This window comes from Erigeron canadensis, chromosome 1, assembly GCF_010389155.1.
Source record: "Erigeron canadensis isolate Cc75 chromosome 1, C_canadensis_v1, whole genome shotgun sequence".
NCBI classification, from domain to species: domain Eukaryota; kingdom Viridiplantae; phylum Streptophyta; class Magnoliopsida; order Asterales; family Asteraceae; genus Erigeron; species Erigeron canadensis.
The window spans coordinates 41,178,446-41,197,540 of NC_057761.1; the positions used below are offsets into that span (position 1 = coordinate 41,178,446).

The 19,095-nt window shown below is 35.1% G+C and overlaps 4 protein-coding genes across 4 annotated transcripts; 3 read left to right on the forward strand and 1 right to left on the reverse strand.

Annotated features, from left to right (window-relative positions):
• Positions 1-1,785: 1,785 nt before the first annotated feature.
• LOC122599309 (transmembrane protein 214-like) lies at positions 1,786-8,582 on the forward strand. The gene is made up of 10 exons (XM_043771809.1): positions 1,786-2,413; positions 3,465-3,602; positions 5,469-5,657; positions 6,140-6,277; positions 6,364-6,485; positions 6,570-6,702; positions 6,980-7,109; positions 7,546-7,625; positions 7,772-7,906; positions 8,004-8,582. The coding sequence occupies exons 1-10, from the start codon at positions 1,940-1,942 to the stop codon at positions 8,295-8,297; spliced, it is 1,833 nt and encodes a 610-aa protein (XP_043627744.1). The 5' UTR covers positions 1,786-1,939; the 3' UTR covers positions 8,298-8,582.
• A 173-nt stretch (positions 8,583-8,755) lies between these two features.
• LOC122599318 (NAD(P)H-quinone oxidoreductase subunit L, chloroplastic) lies at positions 8,756-9,870 on the reverse strand. Its single transcript, XM_043771819.1, has 5 exons — positions 9,723-9,870; positions 9,510-9,602; positions 9,312-9,422; positions 9,116-9,210; positions 8,756-8,978 (listed from the first exon to the last, which is right to left on the reverse strand). The coding sequence occupies exons 1-5, from the start codon at positions 9,846-9,848 to the stop codon at positions 8,828-8,830; spliced, it is 576 nt and encodes a 191-aa protein (XP_043627754.1). The 5' UTR covers positions 9,849-9,870; the 3' UTR covers positions 8,756-8,827.
• Positions 9,871-10,949: 1,079 nt separating this feature from the next.
• Positions 10,950-16,492, forward strand: LOC122599300. The gene is made up of 9 exons (XM_043771798.1): positions 10,950-11,231; positions 11,833-12,177; positions 12,641-12,856; positions 13,420-14,066; positions 14,294-14,390; positions 14,467-14,520; positions 14,610-14,686; positions 15,005-15,213; positions 15,696-16,492. The coding sequence occupies exons 1-9, from the start codon at positions 10,986-10,988 to the stop codon at positions 16,343-16,345; spliced, it is 2,541 nt and encodes an 846-aa protein (XP_043627733.1). The 5' UTR covers positions 10,950-10,985; the 3' UTR covers positions 16,346-16,492.
• Positions 16,493-16,857: 365 nt separating this feature from the next.
• LOC122599327 (probable NAD(P)H dehydrogenase subunit CRR3, chloroplastic) lies at positions 16,858-18,143 on the forward strand. The gene is made up of 3 exons (XM_043771826.1): positions 16,858-17,177; positions 17,503-17,642; positions 17,836-18,143. The coding sequence occupies exons 1-3, from the start codon at positions 16,924-16,926 to the stop codon at positions 17,958-17,960; spliced, it is 519 nt and encodes a 172-aa protein (XP_043627761.1). The 5' UTR covers positions 16,858-16,923; the 3' UTR covers positions 17,961-18,143.
• The last annotated feature ends 952 nt before the right edge of the window (positions 18,144-19,095 follow it).

A 19,095-nucleotide genomic window follows, 5' to 3' on the forward strand; every position in this document is an offset into this window, starting at 1 on the left:
TACTACATTATAAAGTAAATCTACTTTTGATTTTCAATATTGAACTTAAAGTTTCAACATTGATTTTAAGATTCAACAATGTACATATTCTAATGCATGATGTACCATACATCATAGCCAAATTACATCAATAACTTCCACTACTCGTTGCCGCCACCACCAACCACCAATCTCTGCAACCGTCACGAATTGCCACTATCACCACCGTCGCTACATCCACGTGCAACCACCATCCATCACCGATGCCATCGTCTTCAGTGGAGGAGCCATGATTTTCAATCTGGGGTCGCCGAACAGTTTTTATGATACTAACATATGTAAAGTTAAAGTACAAAATTGAATTATATGAGTATGGGGTTATCAATTGCTTAAACTAGAAAAATACATGAAAATAGTACTAGAAAAAATAGAATTTTATACAAATTGTGGGGTTGTCATGGCCACCCTTGGCCACCACATAGCTCCACACTAATCGCCGCCATACATCATAGCCACATGACCCACATTACATCAATAACTTTCACTATTCGCCGCCGCCACCACCAACCACCAATCTCCGCCACCACCACCAATTGCCACTGTCACCACCGACGCTACAACCGTGTGCCACCACCATCCATCACCACCACTACCGCCGCCGCCATAGTCGTCGCCGTCGTCGCCTCCTCTATCGTCGCTTGCCACCACCACCCATCACCGTCACCACCGTCGCCATTACATCACCACCACCACCACAACCACCTCTATCACCGCCTCAACGCGTGCGTACCTTTCTCTCTTTATGTCTAACACATGAAGGATTTTACCAAGTTGAAGTAACAATCGTTAGTTAAGAAAATCAAACCTGAATTTTATCAATACTATCTAATAAAACAAACCATTCATTTTTATCTTTAAACTTTTCGCCTTTGAAAAACCAAAAATACCCTTTTCATTTATTCACTAATTTAAATATCTCTATCTAATATACCTATAATACCCTTAATGAAATAATTTACAGTATAGATCCCCCTAATACTTAAAATAACTACAATACCCATCTTTAACATCAATTACTTTTATATTCACCGCCATCGCCGCCGCCATCACCGTCCTCACTGCCGTCACCACCACCACATCCGCCATCACTATCCCCACCGTCACCGCATTGTGCGGACATAAATTTAGTCTTCTTATAAAAGATTAAAGATTGTGACTGTTATTTCATATTCATAAAAACGAAACATGATTTTTTATAAAATCATATAAATGGTCCGTGTCACGAAAAATAAAATTAATTGGATTGTACATGTTGATCTATCATTTTTTTAAGTTCATATTCGATCACCACACTATAATGTATTTATCATTTGTTTCATATTTGAGTTTTTTAAAACTTTTTTTTGGTTGGAATAAAACATGTCACACAAGTAAGTTACTGGCTTGCAAATGTTAAAAAAAAAAAAAGTTACTGGCTTGCAATATGAGTTTGAGAGAAAAAGACGACACCAACCACCTTCACATGAAGACAGCACCTTCTTCCTTTTGAATGGATCACGCCACCCACACCCCGGTGAGGTTATCCGCCACGCATTCTCCGTTACAACACACCTAAATTTTTTATTATTAATTATTAAATATATTAAAATATTAAATAAATATTAAAGTGATTATTATTAATTATTAAATATATTAAAATATTAAATAAATATTAAAGTGATACAATTATGACTTTTAACTGCAAAGTCTAACTCTAACTCCAAACAGTACAAATCTTGATAAAATATCAAACAAGTACCATCCAAACACAAATCACATAAATACAGAAGACACTTTACTACTCACATCTCCATCGTTTTTCCCGTCAAAAAAAATAAAAATAAAAATCCTAAATCTCACCAAACTCTCTCTCTCCCTCTCAATCCACAGCCAAAAAATAAAAATAAATAAATAAATAAGAATGGACTCAGAATCAATAATCAACAACAACACAGCAACAACAGCAGAAGAAATCAACAATAATCACGGATGGCAAAAAGTCACATACGCAAAAAAACAACGAAAAAACAACCAAAATAAGCCACAACAGGCGCCGGCGAAGCCGTACGCCAACGGATCTTCAATCTCCGCCGTTGACAACGTGTTTACATCGATCGAGAAGAGATCGGAAGAGCGGCGGAAGTTGATCGAAGCGAATTCGTCGATTTATGATCCGGTTGTTGTTCCGGCTAAAAAAAATAATAATAAAAAGAAAAATAATAATTACTCAGATTATGATGATAGCAGTGATGATGAGGCTGTTGCTAATGGAGCGGTTGTGGTTGAGGAGAAAAAAGTTAAGCCTAAGAAGGTGAAGAAACCGAAAGTTACGGTGACGGAAGCTGCGGCGAAGATCGATGAGTCTGATCTAGCTAGTTTTTTATCCGAAGTGACGGTTAGTTTTCTGATCAGATCTGTATATATGCGTATATATAGTATATATTTGTTTAATTGATCTGGTAACTAGTTCTATTGTTTCAGTAATTTGATCAGGATCATAATGTTAGTAATTTAGTTAGTTTTGATGCAATAAATTAGAATTGCATGAATTACGGTTAGAATTCTCGGTTTGATTTTGTATAGACTGATTTGATGATTAGTTTGCGGAATTTTATCTTAGAGTTGACTTTTAGTGATTTAATCAAATGTGAATTGTAATTAGGTGAATTGATGTTTCGTTTGGTTTTTGCGTTTGCGTTTTAGTATAGATATATGTAGATAGATATTTGTTTTGAACGGAATTGATAGTTAGTTTTGAATTGGTGTGTAGCTTCAGGAATTTGATCTTTGATTTGACTTTGAGTGGTTTAATGAATTCGAGTATCGTAATTTAAGAGATTTGATGCTTTGGTTGGTATTGCATTTGTTATTGATTAGATTGAGATTTGTTATTTGAGCCGATTTGTATATAATTTTTGACTTATTGGATAGTTTCAGCAATCAGCTCTCTGATTCACGAGTTGACATCGAGTGATTTAAATAAATAGAGCATTGTGATTTTAGCAAATGGGGTATCTTGATTTAAGCGATTTGATGCTTTGTTCAGAGTTTCATGAGTGTCACAGTTAGATTTAGATATTTATTTTAAGACTGATTAAATAATTAATTTTCAGAATTCTGATTGAAAAGCGATTTAATCAAATCTGGCATCATACCTTGAGTGATTTTATGTTTCCTTTGGAATCTGCACGTGTTACAGTTAAATTTATGTATGTTTATTTTCTTTCATTCAATGTGATAAATATTTTTAACCTGTATAGTTTTGATGGAATTGATTGTCTAATGTGGCTGTATACCAGCATGCCTCGTGAAACACGAAAAAGATTGTGTAGTTGAATTTTTGATAATAAAATGCAAATAATGTGAATTTCTTCTTGACTAGTTTGGTTGATTGTTGAATTTCAAGGAATGAAAACTAATTATTTGGATTTTGTGCATTCATGCAGGCTTCGTTCGAGACGCAACAAGATATACAGCTAATGAGGTTTGCTGATTACTTTGGAAGAGCATTCTCTAGTGTCAATGCTTCACAGTTTCCATGGGTGAAGTTATTGAGAGAATCCGCTGTTGCTAAGGTTGCAGATGTAAGTTCTTTCTTCACTCTTGATATTTTAGATTCTCAATGGGAATGGAAGAAGACTTTTTTTTGCAAGTGGTAATGCACATTCGTTTGCTAGGTTCCGAGTGTAATTTGCACCTTAGGTTAGCATAAACAAATAGTGTATATTAAAAAAAAATTGGGTTTATATATATATCACGAGTAGGGTTAATATGAGAACCAAAACATGGGAGAGAACTGTGAGAACCACTAGTTTCCCTCCCCCTTTCTTCTTTTTGGTGTGGTTTTTTAATTTTTAATTTTTTATTTTCTCTTAACAAAAACCCATTCCAAAAAAATTTTTTTTTTTTTTTTGTAAAAATCATATGGGTTGCGTGTTGAAAACGTATGGATACGGTACGGGCGTTGCCCTTATCCGTTTTAAAGGGGTTGTCACCGGATGCATATGAGAATGTTATGGATTTGATGGGCGGCATCCAAGAGATGGTGGGGGTTGGATACGGTACCGGCGTAGCCTTTACCTCTAAGGGCTACGCCCTTAGAGATGGTTTTTTTAGTGGTTCTCATGGTTCTCACTTGATCACTTCACTATCTATATTTATACTCTATTATAATACAAACTACCCCTCCCCTCTTTTTAACTTTCTATCTTTGAAATACCCAAAATATCTTTAAGTTTTAACACATTCTCTACTCACACACTAAATCTATCCAAAATATCTCTAAAATATTTTCCAACCATATTTATCCAAACTATCTTTACTTTATTCATAAATTTAAATATTTTCACCTAATTTTTATTAAACACTCTTAATAAAGTTATTTACAAAAGATACACCCGTTAACCATATAATAACTACACTAACATTTACATGAATTACTTTTAGATTAATAACCACACCGTTACCACCACCACCCATTGCCGCCGCCGTCGCATTGCGCGAGTACCCATCTCGTAAATAATATATAGGGTGGCTATCAAATGAGAACCAAATTAAAATGAGAACACTTAAAAACTACATTTTGATGCATTAAAAGTCCATAAAACTGACATAGTGCATATCTAATTATCATTATTTAAGTGTTTAACAACACATTGATCCGTCAAAATAAAAAAAATCACGTTTTTTTGTTGGATGCATCATTTTGATGAATATGCATCCAAGATGGATGCACAAAATAAAAAACGTGATTTTTTCGATTTTGACGGATCAATGTGTTGTTAAACACTTAAATAATGATAATTAGTTATGCACTATGTTAGTTTTATGGACTTTTAATGCATCAAAATGATGTTTTTAAGTGTTCTCACCGTTCTTATTTTAAGACTGTTCTCACCGGAGTGTTACCCATAATATATATATATATATATATTGTTGTCTCTTGGTTGAAGGTTCACAAACCAGATAATTGTAGGTAGTAGAAAGTTTTTTTTTGGCGGCACATAATAGGTTATAGACGGATGAAGTCGATCGAATATAAAGAACTTCTGTTTTTATAATGATATGATTTAGAGAGCGTGCAATAGAATTTTATATATAATCACTAAACGGAGTTGCTTGAACATGAAGAGATAATATTCTACTTTACTGAACGAGTAATGCACTAATGCTATGGATGAGGTGTGGGTGAAATGTAGACCGTCAGGCTTGAGCTCGGCTCTTTTATCAAGTTTTTTTAGAGTAATTACATAGATGTTCCATGTGGTTTATTATCTCTCAATGTGAAAATTACATCGATCAACCGATCATCTGTACTTTTAGAACTTTGCACACTGATGGACATTAAAATGGAATGCCTATTAAAAGGCCTGAAGTGAAGTCCAGTCATGGTTCTTGGTTGTAATTGAACCTTATAGTCTTTCTTTTAACTCATTTTTTTCTTTTTGCAGAATCCAGTGTCACATATCTCTGAACCTGTTTACAAGACATCAGTTGACTGGATCAATAACCGATCTTTGGAAGCCCTTGGTTCTTTTGTCCTTTGGTCCCTGGACAGCATTCTTGCTGACTTTGCAAGCCAACAAGGCAGTACAAAGGGATCTAAGAAAGGTGCCCAAAAAACATCCTCAAAATCTCAGGTAAGATGGTGGGATCTCTCGACACTTTCTTCTAGATATACCATCCTTTTTATTTGTTTATTTTCATATCTCAGCTGGTTTAAAGAGAGATTGTAAACCGACTTTTCTAAATACAGAAGGGAGGATGTTGGTACAAAAATGTCCGAAAATGAACTAGCCAACTAGGATTTGTGTCACGTACAACCACTAAGACATGAACTCACGAATACGATGTTAAGAAAAACATCAACGTGACAACAATTTTGTCAATATGTAACCGATTGCATGTTAGATGGTGAGTTAACTTATAAGTTTCAACCTATAACATTTAATCCTTATGAATTTATCTCATTGATGGAAAGACTTAAAAGTTTTATACATTGAAGCACTAGTTATTGACAAAACCCAGTTTTTTCTTCCCAATAAGTAGTAAACCATAAATAGGAAATGATAGACCTAGACATCTGTTTACTACTTTATTGAATTCGTTATCTTCCTGGCAGGTCGGTATATTCGTTGCGTTAGCAATGGTATTGCGAAGGAAACCCGATGCATTGATTAGTGTATTGCCAACTCTGAGGGAAACTTCAAAGTATCAGGGCCAAGATAAACTTCCAATTCTTGTGTGGATGGTAGCACAGGTGAATCCGTCGCCTAGTACCCTTATTTTGCTCCCATAAAGTCGCAGGTTTTGCTAACATCAAGTCATCAACTTTATTATATGCAGGCGTCACAGGGAGATTTGGCTGTTGGTCTATACTGCTGGTCCCATTTGATTTTACCCATAGTCGGGGGCAAATCTGGCTCTAATCCTCAGACAAGGGATCTAATTTTGCAATTAGTAGAAAGGTGGTTTAACTTGACCTTTTTCCTTTTACTCTTTTGCACTCGCTCTTAGCCTAACAAACTTGTAATCCTCTATTATGTTTACAGAATTCTTTCTGCACCAAAGGCTCGCACTATTTTAGTTAATGGTGCTGTTCGGAAGGGAGAACGTTTAATGCCACCATCAGCACTTGACCTGCTGTTGAGAGTCACCTTTCCTTCATCTTCCAGTCGAGTTAAGGTGGGACTTGCCACTCTGTCCTACTAGTATACAAGTAGGGTTGGAAAATGGGTCAACACGGGATTTTTGTTGTAGATGTAGATATTGGTAGGGTGGAAGACTTTTGGTCTTTAGCCAAGCTTTGGACGCCTTGTGAGCCTTTTCATGTGTTCGGCCTCTATCTTTTGCTTTTATACTCGTTTGACCTGTTAGAGTTACAACATCATTGATAAATGAAGAAGTTGAAGTTGCCACCTGGAGATACAAGTATATTTATCCGTATTATGTTATAATGCAGGCAACAGAAAGGTTTGAAGCTGTATATCCTGTCCTTAAGGAGGTGGCCCTTGCTGGATCCCCAGGAAGCAAAGCCATGAAACAAGTTTCTCAACAAATTATGACCGTTTCCTTGAAGGCTGCTGGGGAAGGTATGTTTTTCAAAGTTAACAGTAAGAAATTATAACTCGAAGAGGTTAATTAGCGCCATTTACTTTTGAGTGTTGTTTGGGTTGTGTTTGATTTTTGAAGGTAAAGGTCAAACATGTGAACTTAAAAACATAGCTAAAGTGGAATCAGGTCAAATGGGGCGGACATGCTCCCAAAGTGTATTTTAGTACATAACACTTTTCAATCATTTTATTTAGAAAGATTAACCTCGAATTTATATTGTCCGTTATCATATTTAACACACTAAGTTTCTTTTTTCTCGGTAAAAACTAGAGAGTGTTTAGGGTCAACTCGAAACTCGACCCATACTTAAACTTGCATGTTTCTATCCGCTAGCCCAACCATCTTGACTTGCCTGTTTAGCCACCTTTCCAGTTCTTTAAAGACTCAATTTTTATGATGTTACTTCGTTGGCAGGAATTCCGGAGCTGTCTCGTGAAGCAGCTGATATATCTATTTGGTGCTTAACTCAAAATCCCGATTCTTATAAGCAATGGGTGAGTTCTGTTTTTCTCAATATTTTTATGAATCCACTACGAACAGGTCTTTGATATTTTTATTCTATTCTATGTTGAATTTGAATCTTCCTGCAGTTTGTGAGCTCTCAAGTCTTGTTATTGATTTCCAACTATATTTTGTGCAGGAGAAAGTCTATGAGGATAATTTAGCAGCAAGTGTTGTGATCCTAAAAAGGCTTGCCGAACAGTGGAACGAACTATCTGCAAAACAATCTTCTCCCAAAACTCTCAGTGAAACCCTCCAGAGTTTCAAGAGCATGGTATAACATCTCTACCCATTTCTCATATTCCTACTGTTTTTTTCAACAAAGAATGTAATTCCGTAAGCATTGCTATTTTTAAACTTGGTGTCTACAGAATGAAAAAGCCTTGACAGAGGAAGATACATCTCCTGGTCAGCAAACCCTCTACAAAGAAGCTGACAAGCACTGCAAGGTGTTACTCGGGAAACTATCACGTCGATGGGGTTGTGTCAGAGGTCTGGGCGTGGCTCTTGTTGTTGCCTGTGTGGGGATCTATAGTTGGTCTGCAATCGCAACCTTATCAGACTCCTTGGATTTGACCAAGTTATCCGAGATGGATTGGACCAAGTTATCCAAGATGGATTGGACCAAGTTATCCGAGATACTTCACTTCCCCCAGTCCGTTTAAGAAACGGGTGTTTCCAACCTAACAGGCAGCTAGTTGACCGGATACACAAGGTCAAGGTTTAAAGAAAGAGAATGAGGTGTTTCTTTGCAAAGTTTCCCCTCTTTTATAAGGATATGTTTCAACTAAAAAGTAGATGGAGACAGATGAAACTTGTTTGTAAGCGATTTTGTTTCTTGTTTCTTTTCGGATCTGTTTTTTATTAATTTATTTGGTTGAGATGGAGGTTAACTTTGAGGTTTATCTTTACAAATTTCAAGATATATAATATGTTGACTTTAAGTTTCATGTTGTTTGATCCACAAGTTATGTTAGAGATGGCAATTTTGACCGTTTACTTAAGAGTTTTGTGAGCCGTTGAGCATTGTCGCTATTTAGTTGGGTCAGCTTGGTCGAGTCATGAGCTTGAACCAAGCAAATTATTGATCGTGTAGATTATATGCTTGATTTCATGAAACTTATACCGAGAGAACGTGAAGTAAATTTATGTGTCATTATGATACATAGATATGGAAAGATACAGTGTATACTCGTTAAACTTCATAATCATCAATAGTAGCCCAAGGGAATTTTCTGTAATTGTTGCGAATTTTGGAAGGGTCTTCAGGGACAGACCAAGGGTACTTCATGTCTGGATCTCTTGGGAACTTTCTAAAGTTCAAAAATGGTGCCCAAAGCAACACACTGCGCATTCCCAAACACTTGCTTGTTAGAAAAGTGGAAGCTCGGAAAGAAAAATCACAAACTCAGATGTTTATGATCAAGTTTTAATGAAATTGGAATAGATAATGAGTTTAAAGGGAAGGAGAAATTGAACTAACCCTGGGAAGAACAAGAAGACAAACATAAACTGCACATACATTTCCAAAAGATTTCTCTTGTACCATCTTGTCCTCAACCAATTCATGATTAACGGCTGCAAATTCATATCAACCATTTAAACCCCTTATCCAAATAAGCACCACATAAAAAAAAATGATCGATGAATAACAAGTTTTGTAGTAATAACAAACTCACTGGTGCCACTAGGAAATACAAGAAGGCACAAATGGCTGATTGTATCAACACCCACACAATATCCTCTTCATAGTTTACTCCAGTCACTGCCAGAGCTGGCTGGCTAGCAACCTGTTGTTTTTATTTTACCCATGCGTATCAACTTCATGAAAATTACAAAATCATGTTATTACTTATTATGACATAGATATAACTTACAGTATTCAATAGTGCTCCCACTTGTATTGCTAAGCTAGTTTTGTTCAAAACGAACTCATCATCGGTCTTTTTCGCATTGACAACTACAAGCTTCTGCGATGAGTGAAAAGAAACATTTAGCAAAAAGTGACACCATCTTTTGTGATTCAAACAATAGCTTAACAATTGTAACGAATAACGAAATTTTGTTGGTTGAAAAAAAATTGGACTTACAGAAGACTTCTTTGGCTTGGAGGAGGTATGGGATTGTTTCAGATTGAATGGAGTGGAGAGAGGATGAAATTTGCATCGAGGAAGAGAAGGCAAAGCCTTTGGGATGTTGAAGCTCAAGGAGCTCATTTTTGTTTGCGACCATGAGTATGTGTGTGTTCATAATGATATATACACTCTCTTGTTATCCTTATTATTGTTTGGATGCCTCTTTTTCATAAACGTTGCAAAATTAAATGTAAAAAATAGCCTAATATGAGTCAACAATTGCTGATATATTCTTTCTTCTCCTTTTAGTTGTAAGAGTTGATTACAATAAAAAAATTATAGGTTTTATCTCTATATTTCATTAATTATTTTTTCGGTCTCGCAATTTTGGTCTAAAGAGGTTAAATTTTGACTAAAACTGTTAACATTTGAACCAAAAGTGTTGATGGCTCTTTAAAATCAAGAACCAAGGTTGTGATTTTTGAAAAGTAAAATGAAACCTGTAATCTTTAACAAATCATAGTCAATCTTTCTAATTAAGTCTAGTTATAATAGACAACAATTAGACTCTATTAAATACAATTTAAGTATTTTTCAAAATATAATTTCATATATTTTCCTAGAATGTGGTATAGAGGGAACATTGATCGTGGATCGGGGTTTGTACTTTACTAACTTGCCGTTCTAATCATGATTGTAGACTCCAATCAAAATAAACTATTTTGACTCACCGCGAAAACCTATAATTGCTGCCTAAAAAAGATGCTTATTACAAAAAACTAATAAACTTACCGGTTTTAAAATGAAAGAAAATGCTAAATAAATAAAAAAGTTATAAGTTTTCATATTAAAATCTCACTAAATTTTATGGTAAGTGTATAACTATTTAATGCAACTTAACGAAAACATTTAAGATTTCGGTTAACAAAACCTTAAATTTATACTATAAATACACATAATTATGTTTTTGATATTATTTATCAATATATCATCGATGGTCATTATAAGTTCTGTTTTGATTAGTTAAATATGAAATTGGAATTTTATTTAAAGACGTTTAAATGTAGAAATATGATAATGATAATTTGAGACTGAAGGAGTATCAATTATCCAGGGAATATTGTGTATTTTTTCCGATTTTACAAAAAACTTATAATAAACCCACAAAACAAAGACGTATTAAACTTCCACAAAACCCAGAAGAATTCCCACAACTCAAAAACCCTTTTGGTGATAAAACAAATCTTTATCTAATCTAAAACCTCAAAAACAATAAAAATGTCCATAATTTCTTCATTTCCTCATTTTAAATTCACTTTCTCAATCTCAACTCAATCATTCCCAAATCAATCCCAAATTTCTTCTTCTTCATCAATCTTTCAAAATTCAAGAAATTTAAAAAAGCCTCAATCTTTTTGCTCATTTAATTCTTTAAACATAAAATTAAGCTCTGCCCATCAAATTATTACAAGGGTTAGCAATAGTAGTGGCTCATTTGATGACTCTGCATCACCAAAAGTTTCTGTAAGTTGTGTTTATATTTTCAGCGTTTTGGAAATGCAAAAATTATTAAAAGATGCTTGCTTTTTTTGGTTTGATTTATTGCATATAGTGAAAATGTAACTGTATACATGTCAATGTCATTGGTACCCAATTGAGCCACACACACACACACACACACACACACATATATATATATTAAGGTTTACCCAAGTGAAATTTAAGGGTTATTTTTAATGACTAATTAATAGTACTAATTTGTTAGGGTGTGTTTAATTGCAGAAAATGGGTTAAGGAAACTTGTATTATAGAAACCGTGTTCAAATTTGATATTTCTGTGAAACCCGTTTTCGGCTTTATAACTTAGTTTCTGAAATCTGGGTTTTGTAGTTTTCAGCTTTTTTGGTCTCCAAAAATAAACAAACTATCTTGTTTTTCAATCTGAAAATGATAATATGTGACATGTTTTCAATTTTACATTTTCCTAGAAAAATGAAGATGAAAAATAAAAGAAGGTTTCTGCGATTGTTATAAAAGTCGATTTTGTTTTATGTTAATTATTACTGTGTTTGAGCTTATGGATATTGGTTAAGGATGTTCTGAAATCGGAACTAAAAATTGACAGGATTTTGAAGCGAGCAGGTCATCGAGTTCTGGTGATGAGTATGTAGGGTTGTTTATTAGGATGTTAGGATTAGACAACGATCCCTTAGATAGAGAGCAAGCAGTTGATGCATTATGGAAATACTCTTTGGGTGGAAAGAAGTGTATCGATGAAATTATGAAATTCCGTGGTTTGGTTCCCCTTACTGTAAATCTTCTGAATTCGGAGTCGAGTGTTGCGTGTGAAGCAGCTGCTGGGCTTTTGAGAATGATATCCTCGGTTAATATCTACAGAGACTCTGTAGCCGAAAGTGGTGCCATACAAGAGATCACTGGCCTCTTGAGACGTTCTTCATTGACTTCTGAGGTATCAAATAGATTTCCTTCAGCACTATAGAGGTGGCAAATTGGAAGGGTTAGAAGGGTTATGGCAAGAAAAGAAAAGTGCTCCACTATTTGGTACTTCCCTTAATGAGTCTGTTTGGTTCTACCAAAAACACATTTCGTCCAAACTTTAAAACTTTCTATAAATAACTAGTGGGTCAAATATGATTAAAAAGGAATAAACTCTTTCAATAAGAATCACATTTTGTGAATAATAATTATTTGGGATGTTTTATATGTTAAAAATACATTGTGGGTGATGTTTGACCCATTTTTTTTTCTTCCAAACAGCATGTTTGACCCATTTGACTACCCATCAGAGATTAGACATGAAGTGCGTCGACCCATGTAGAGGTAACTGGGTTGAATTTGTCACCTTTTTTTCAACACAGTTATTTACCTTGATGGTTTTATGAGTTGGCTAACTTTATTTTGACATCCTTTAGGTAAAGGAGCAAAGTCTATGTGTGTTATCAAACTTGTCTGTAGATGAGAAGCTTCGGGTCCAGATTGCAAACTCTGATCTCCTTCCTTTACTTATTAAGTTCTTGGATGATGAAGATATGAAGGTTACAGAGGCGGCTGGTGGTGTTTTGGCTAATTTAGCATTGAGTGATACTAATCACAAAATTATGGTCGCAGCAGGTGTTATCCCGCGACTGGTGAGACTATATATACTTCTTCTCGCTTTTTTACTCCAAGGTTTAATTTTGTACATGGGAATTTATCTCTATTATAAAGAAATTCAAGAGGTGGCTATCATTGGTGGGTCAGACGTGGGCTAGGTAATGGTTCAAAACAGGTCAAGTCTACCCACAAAAACTGTATGTTCTGTTTTTCTTTTCATACTCGATAAATAAACAGGGTGCTAAATATGATTCGAGACTTATGATTATTACAACAAGAGTGTAACATTTCTTATTAATAAAGCGATTTCAGTGACTGGATGCATTTGAATACACTTGGATGGTTCCTAACCTGTTTGCTGTTTCTTCTTTAGTTAAATTTCTTGAATTAACCCATTTGACCTGTTAGATATGCAACATAACTCAACTTGACCCATTTGTGAATAACCGGGTCAAAATTGCTGCTTATTTGAAATTCACATGGATTTGCTCTTTTAGTTTATTGATCTTTAATTCTTAAACTTTCTTGTACAGTTGGCCGTTTGGGCCAAACATACCACATTATACCACATAGATTGTGAAATTTTCTATCAATGCAGGCAAAGTTTCTTAGCACTAATACTGAAGGATCTAAGGTCATTAGAAAGGAAGCACAAAGTGCATTATTGGAGCTTGCAAAAGACGACTATTACAAAATTCTTTTAATAGAGGAAGGTCTGGTTGTAGTTCCTTTAGTTGGTGCAGCCGCCTACAAGTCATTCAAACCATCTTTACATTCATGGCCTTCTTTACCCGACGGGTCAGAGCTGAATGTGAAACAAAGTTTGAAGGGTCCATCAAGGTTCGGTGCATCAGAATTACTTCTGGGGTTACATGTTGAAGATGACAAGAAAACAAAATTAGAGGAAGCCAAACAGAATGCAATAGTTGGTAGAACACAACAACAGTTTCTAGCCCGTATTGGAGCTATAGAAACAGAAGATGAAAGTAATAAATTGGAGAATCAGAAATTTACAATTTTGCCGTGGGTTGATGGTGTAGCTCGCTTGGTTTTAATTCTTGAATTAGAAGACGAATTGGCTATCACTAAATCTGCAGAGGCTATTGCTGATGCTTCTATTAGTGAGCATATGAGGACATCTTTCAAGGAGGCGGGTGCTGTAAAGAATCTTGTCCGGCTTATAGATCATCCCAGTGTGTCTGTTAGAGTAGGTGTTATTCGTGCATTAGAAAGGCTTTCAGTCAGGTGAAGTCATCTTGCCGCATTTTTTAACTGATCATCTGTTTGTGGTGCAAATAATTACTTAAAAATGTTGGATAACCAGATTCTGCTTCTGAAAATTATTTCGAAAGTATTTTCCTTTGAGTTTGATCTCGAAAGTTGAAAGTACACATTTTGTTTTCTTTCTTAAATACCTGGGAGTAACATCTGAATGCTATTAAATGTGACAATTTCATTATGTGAAAATGCAGCAATGATGTTTGCCAGAGAATTGAAGCGGAAGCTGTTTTGAATCCTTTGATAGGATCATTGAAAAATCTGGATGAGCTTGGAAATGCAACGGATATGGTATAGAAATTGTTGTATTTTACCTGTATATGCCTTCATTTTGGTACTGGTGGGATGATGTTTTGAATTAATGCAGATCCTGAATATTCTTGCTCGCATTTTAGATCCTAGCAAAGAAATGAAATCAAAGGTCAGCATCTTGTAGCAATTATAATTAACTTTTTCCGGTATACTGTTTATTCTTATCTTGAACTTACCTTGCTTATTGGTTTTTACCAGTTTTTTGAAGGACCAGTCAATGGATCCAGAAAAGTATGGAATGAAGCAAGAACTCCCTTCTCGGATACAACTTTCAGGTTTGTTTTTTTGACCACAAAAGTTAAAAGATATTTTCTTTAAGATAACATAAACATCTTATTAGCCAATGTGGTTGGTAGCCCATTGGTAAGGTCTTTGACCTTGGGGGGATCCACCTTGGTTCGAGTCCCAATTCCCACATTTGTGGGGGTGGATTAATAGGGTTTTTCCGAGAGTCTTGGGTTTCATCTCAGACATGCGTGTAATTTAGGAGTAGGAGTAGATTAGAATGCCGTTCAAAAAAATAATAATAATAAAAAAATAAAAAAATTAAATCTTATGTGAATAAACAAATCTCATGTTATCAAGTATTACAGCTCTGAAACCATTCAAGAGGGCGACCTTTCCAACTCTGAGTTCCTTTCTTGCCTGATTGGAATCTTGACAACGGTTTCTCCTGTTTTGCAAGCAAAAGTCGCCTCCATACTTGAATTCTTGACAACATTTGAGACTTCCAGAGAGAAAATCATCTCACTTGATATTGAATCTGCTTTGAACTCCCTTTTCGAACACAAGCTTTTCAATGGTACGTCTTCATTAGTATTTGTGACTGTTTTCTCATAAACTTACCCCCGCATAACATACTGTAGAAATATGTCTCAGTCAAACAACAGTGACCTGAATTTAACAAAGGCAAATGTCAGAAATTGTAACCAACCATGGTCTAATCATGATATCAGGTCAAACTGTTCTTTTGCCCAAGAAAGAAGCTCCTGAACTTATTAAAGTATCGGTTTACAGTATTTGTTGACCTTATCTGCAGGTGGTGAGTTTCAGATGCCACATTCAGGATGAAGTTAACATGTTCAAAGTTATAAAAGGATCGGTTTTAAGTATTCATTAAATCGTCAAAAAAATTTAATGTTCACTCCTTTATTTTGATTTAAAAGTGATGATATAACTGAAATTGAAATCAGACCATAAGTTAGGCGACTGTTGTATGCGATTAGCCTGTTTAACAAATCAATTAGGCTGCTGTTAGTACTGAAAAATTTCAACTTGTCTTAGGCGAAGAAGACATGGATACAGAAAGTGAGTTTCAGGAATTAGAAATCCAAGCATTAGAACTTGAAGAAGCTGGTATTGCTGTATCTGCAGCTTCACGGCTACTCACGCGTCTGCTTGACTCCGAACATTTCAAAAAAACAGTAAACTCATCTCGACTCACTGACACCCTCCGTAAGATCCTCACCTCAAAAATTCCACTACAATACAAAGATTGGGTTGCAGCATGCCTCGTTAAACTTGGCTCATTATCCGGCTTAGCTAAACTCGGGCCAGAAAATCCGATAAATACTGAGGTTATGCTCTATGAGACAATCCCGAGACTAATAGAGCAAATCCAAGATTCTTTCTCCCCTGAATCCCGGGAAGTTGCGGTTTTGGAACTCAACAGGATAGTATCTGAAGGGGTTGTGGATCCCACTCTGGCTGTGGCCCGTAAAGGAGGGATATTTCCATTGGTGAAGGCGATTGAAGATGGAAATGATAGGGTGGTGGAAGCCGGTTTGGCTATACTTTATAATTTAAGTATGGATACTGAGAATCATGCAGCCATTGTGGCTGCAGGGGCTGTGCCGATACTGAGAAGGATTGTGCTTTCAGAGAGGCCACAATGGGTTCGTGCTCTTCGTCTTCTCAGGACATTACCTGTTTAAAATAGTGAGACTTCAAAGTGTATTATTTTCAGCTTGATAATTATAAAACAGGGGTGATGTTGGATTGTTGATGTCCCATTTTTTGTAGTGAAAATGTATGATACTAACAAAATTAATTGAGTAATTGGAATGGAAAGCTTCCCTGAACATAGTTAACTCTGTTTGAGTTCAATCCAAAATTGAACAATCAAAAAGTACAAAAACACCACAAGATATGGAGCCATTCTTTTGATCTGATAAAATGATTTTGGCATTCGAACTCATCCATGGCATATAGCTTAAATTTGTCAGCCAAAAGTCTCTAAAGGTTGATTTATCTCTCTAGTTTCATGTAATGAAGTTTAGACAAGGGGGCCAGTTGGGTTAGTAGAAAACCATTTTAAAAGTCAAAACTATTTGATCAAAATGGAAAAGTCAGACTAGAAAATGAAGGACTAACTAGTCATAAATTGAAAGAAGTGGGACTTGATTGTATATTTTACAAGATAATATCTTCTTTTTCTCCCTGCCAGCCAATACCGTTATGCAACAGATGGTTGTTAAACACAGATAGAAGACCAAAAACAACAAAGAATATAATGTTGTTAAGGTCAAGTTACATGTCCTGTACAATTATTTTTAACATACGACCTCCTCCTCCTCCTGCTGTCATTCTTTTTTCGCTTTCGGATAAAACCAATCCTGATGATAGCAACGCCAAACCACCACAACGCCAGAAGAAGACTAGTCGTATCCCACGACAACCACAGCAAGTAGTAGCTAGGAAACCGTCAGTTGCTGAAATTGAAAGAGCTATTGGTGCTGGTATCTATAAAGACCGTGACATTAACAGGCAAGTCGTTATCTTTTCTTGTCATTTGTTACACATCATATGTCTTGGATTGAAATTATGATTATATATATAGTGGATAAGAATTTAATCACTATCCGAAATTTGTGGAATTTTCATTACAAAAAACATTTTATTTCATTCCGTTTGTAGTCAGTGAAACTTTGTAAACACAAAATTATTTTGAAACTAGAGTGCTAGAGTATTATTTTGGGACGGATTTGAACAAAAAAGTGAGTAACTAGTTCTAGTAAATTATTATACATTATGATTTTGGGGGGTTTTAACTTTGTGACTAATAATGTTGTGAAATGAAACTAGCAAGCAGGGAATCTGAGCAGGAAAAGACTTTGTTTGATACCATTTTGTCGAATTCAATTGGGAGAACCGAAGGGGATGTGGAGAAGAAGCTTAGAGAGACCGGTGAATGGATTCTCAATAAAACTGAAGGCCCCTCTCGATCTACTGGTAAGTAACAATTTGTTCCATTATTTCGCTATTTAGTTGGTATGCATAAGTTTGATGGATTTTTGTAGTTAAGCTATATATAGAATATGTATATGTTCACTTGCATCTCTGCTCATCATAATTCTTCTAACGCTTTGATTTTACGAGTCCAACCAAGTGTATAATTAATTAACTTGGTTTTGTTTATTTTCAGGGAAGAATATTTTAAAAGTGGTGTTCTTATGGATTCTTCCGTTGTGGATCTTATCGTTTCTTGTGGCGTTTGGGGTCATCAGGCTTCCGTTTGTCTCTCCATTTCTTGATGAGTTTATCATGTGAATCAAAATACTTGATTACCCTCAAATATGGTTACAAAAGTTGTTTGTAGGCTGAAATGGTAATATATAGATTATGCAACCTTTCTTTGTTGGGTTAGTTGTACATACTGAGTCATGAGTATATACGTATATTGGATGTGGATCGGATCATGTCATTAAAATAATGGTACATTTGTTAAGCTACCATGAACTCCAGGAAGGTGTAAAATCTCCAAAAATTTGCATTTCAGAAGACGTGAAAGTTTATGTCTACTAAGTACTAATTAGACATGATTATTGTTGAGTGTTCAAATTCTATAACCAAGTCCTGAAGTATGTAATGTAACAGGAAACAAAACTAACACATTTTTACTTCGGCGCCTCAGCCTGTAGGGAGTTAAGAAAAAAATTTTCTTATTTTCTTAACTCAATTTTACATTCTGGGTTAAGATGAGATTAATTAACTCATTTAGAATTGAACTACAAAGGTTGTTTTATTAAATGTATGAGTATTACCGACTAATCTCACAACCAACATGAAAGAATATAAAAGATCTATAACATTTTGGATAAAGAGAAATTGGTAGTATTTGAACTATTTGACTTTTGTTTTTATGCTGTATATCTTTCACTTTTATGTTGCATGTCTCTCACCACTAGTCTACATCAACGAAACTATTAAATGTATTTAATTCACCATTTATTTATATTATTGTAATTATAAAGTGTATAAATTGAATATCAAAGTAAGACCATACCTTATGAAGTACTACTCGATATATTAAAAGCTCATACGTAACGATGTAAAAGAACTTACAGAGTTACAGTGTTGTACGAAAAGATAATATAACATACTAAAGGTACATAGGGAATTAGCGATAGCGAGACACATTGACTTGTACCTATTTTGTATCTAGAACTAGAACCCCATAAGCCATGAAAATTGACCAAATCATTATAAAATGGCTAGTTTGACCGAGTCGAGGAGACTAATCATGAGTCATGACCAGCGGGTTGTTTTCCATACGAAAAGTGATACGGAGTATTTCTGATTGCACACCTATCCTAATCCATCATTTTAATGCCATAGCAACATATATACAAAATTTAATCCACTTATTATTTGTTCTGATCTCATTCTTTGATTTATCATATAT

Bases quoted from the DNA above. Each gene is read 5' to 3' on its own strand.
- LOC122599318 (XM_043771819.1), bottom strand. From the start codon at position 9,848: ATGAGCTCCTTGAGCTTCAACATCCCAAAGGCTTTGCCTTCTCTTCCT. The intron at 9,603-9,722 runs GTAAGTCCAATT...CACTCATCGCAG, and splicing joins CCAAGCCAAAGAAGTCTTCT to AAGCTTGTAGTTGTCAATGC. The intron at 9,423-9,509 runs GTAAGTTATATC...TAAAAACAACAG, and splicing joins TGGGAGCACTATTGAATACT to GTTGCTAGCCAGCCAGCTCT.
- LOC122599327 (XM_043771826.1), top strand. From the start codon at position 16,924: ATGTTGTTAAGGTCAAGTTACATGTCCTGTACAATTATTTTTAACATA. The intron at 17,178-17,502 runs GCAAGTCGTTAT...ACTAGCAAGCAG, and splicing joins AAAGACCGTGACATTAACAG to GGAATCTGAGCAGGAAAAGA. The intron at 17,643-17,835 runs GTAAGTAACAAT...GTTTATTTTCAG, and splicing joins AGGCCCCTCTCGATCTACTG to GGAAGAATATTTTAAAAGTG.
- LOC122599309 (XM_043771809.1), top strand. From the start codon at position 1,940: ATGGACTCAGAATCAATAATCAACAACAACACAGCAACAACAGCAGAA. The intron at 6,486-6,569 runs GTGGTTTAACTT...TTATGTTTACAG, and splicing joins ATTTTGCAATTAGTAGAAAG to AATTCTTTCTGCACCAAAGG. The intron at 6,703-6,979 runs GTGGGACTTGCC...GTTATAATGCAG, and splicing joins CATCTTCCAGTCGAGTTAAG to GCAACAGAAAGGTTTGAAGC.
- LOC122599300 (XM_043771798.1), top strand. From the start codon at position 10,986: ATGTCCATAATTTCTTCATTTCCTCATTTTAAATTCACTTTCTCAATC. The intron at 12,857-13,419 runs GTGAGACTATAT...CTATCAATGCAG, and splicing joins CAGGTGTTATCCCGCGACTG to GCAAAGTTTCTTAGCACTAA. The intron at 14,521-14,609 runs GTCAGCATCTTG...GGTTTTTACCAG, and splicing joins GCAAAGAAATGAAATCAAAG to TTTTTTGAAGGACCAGTCAA.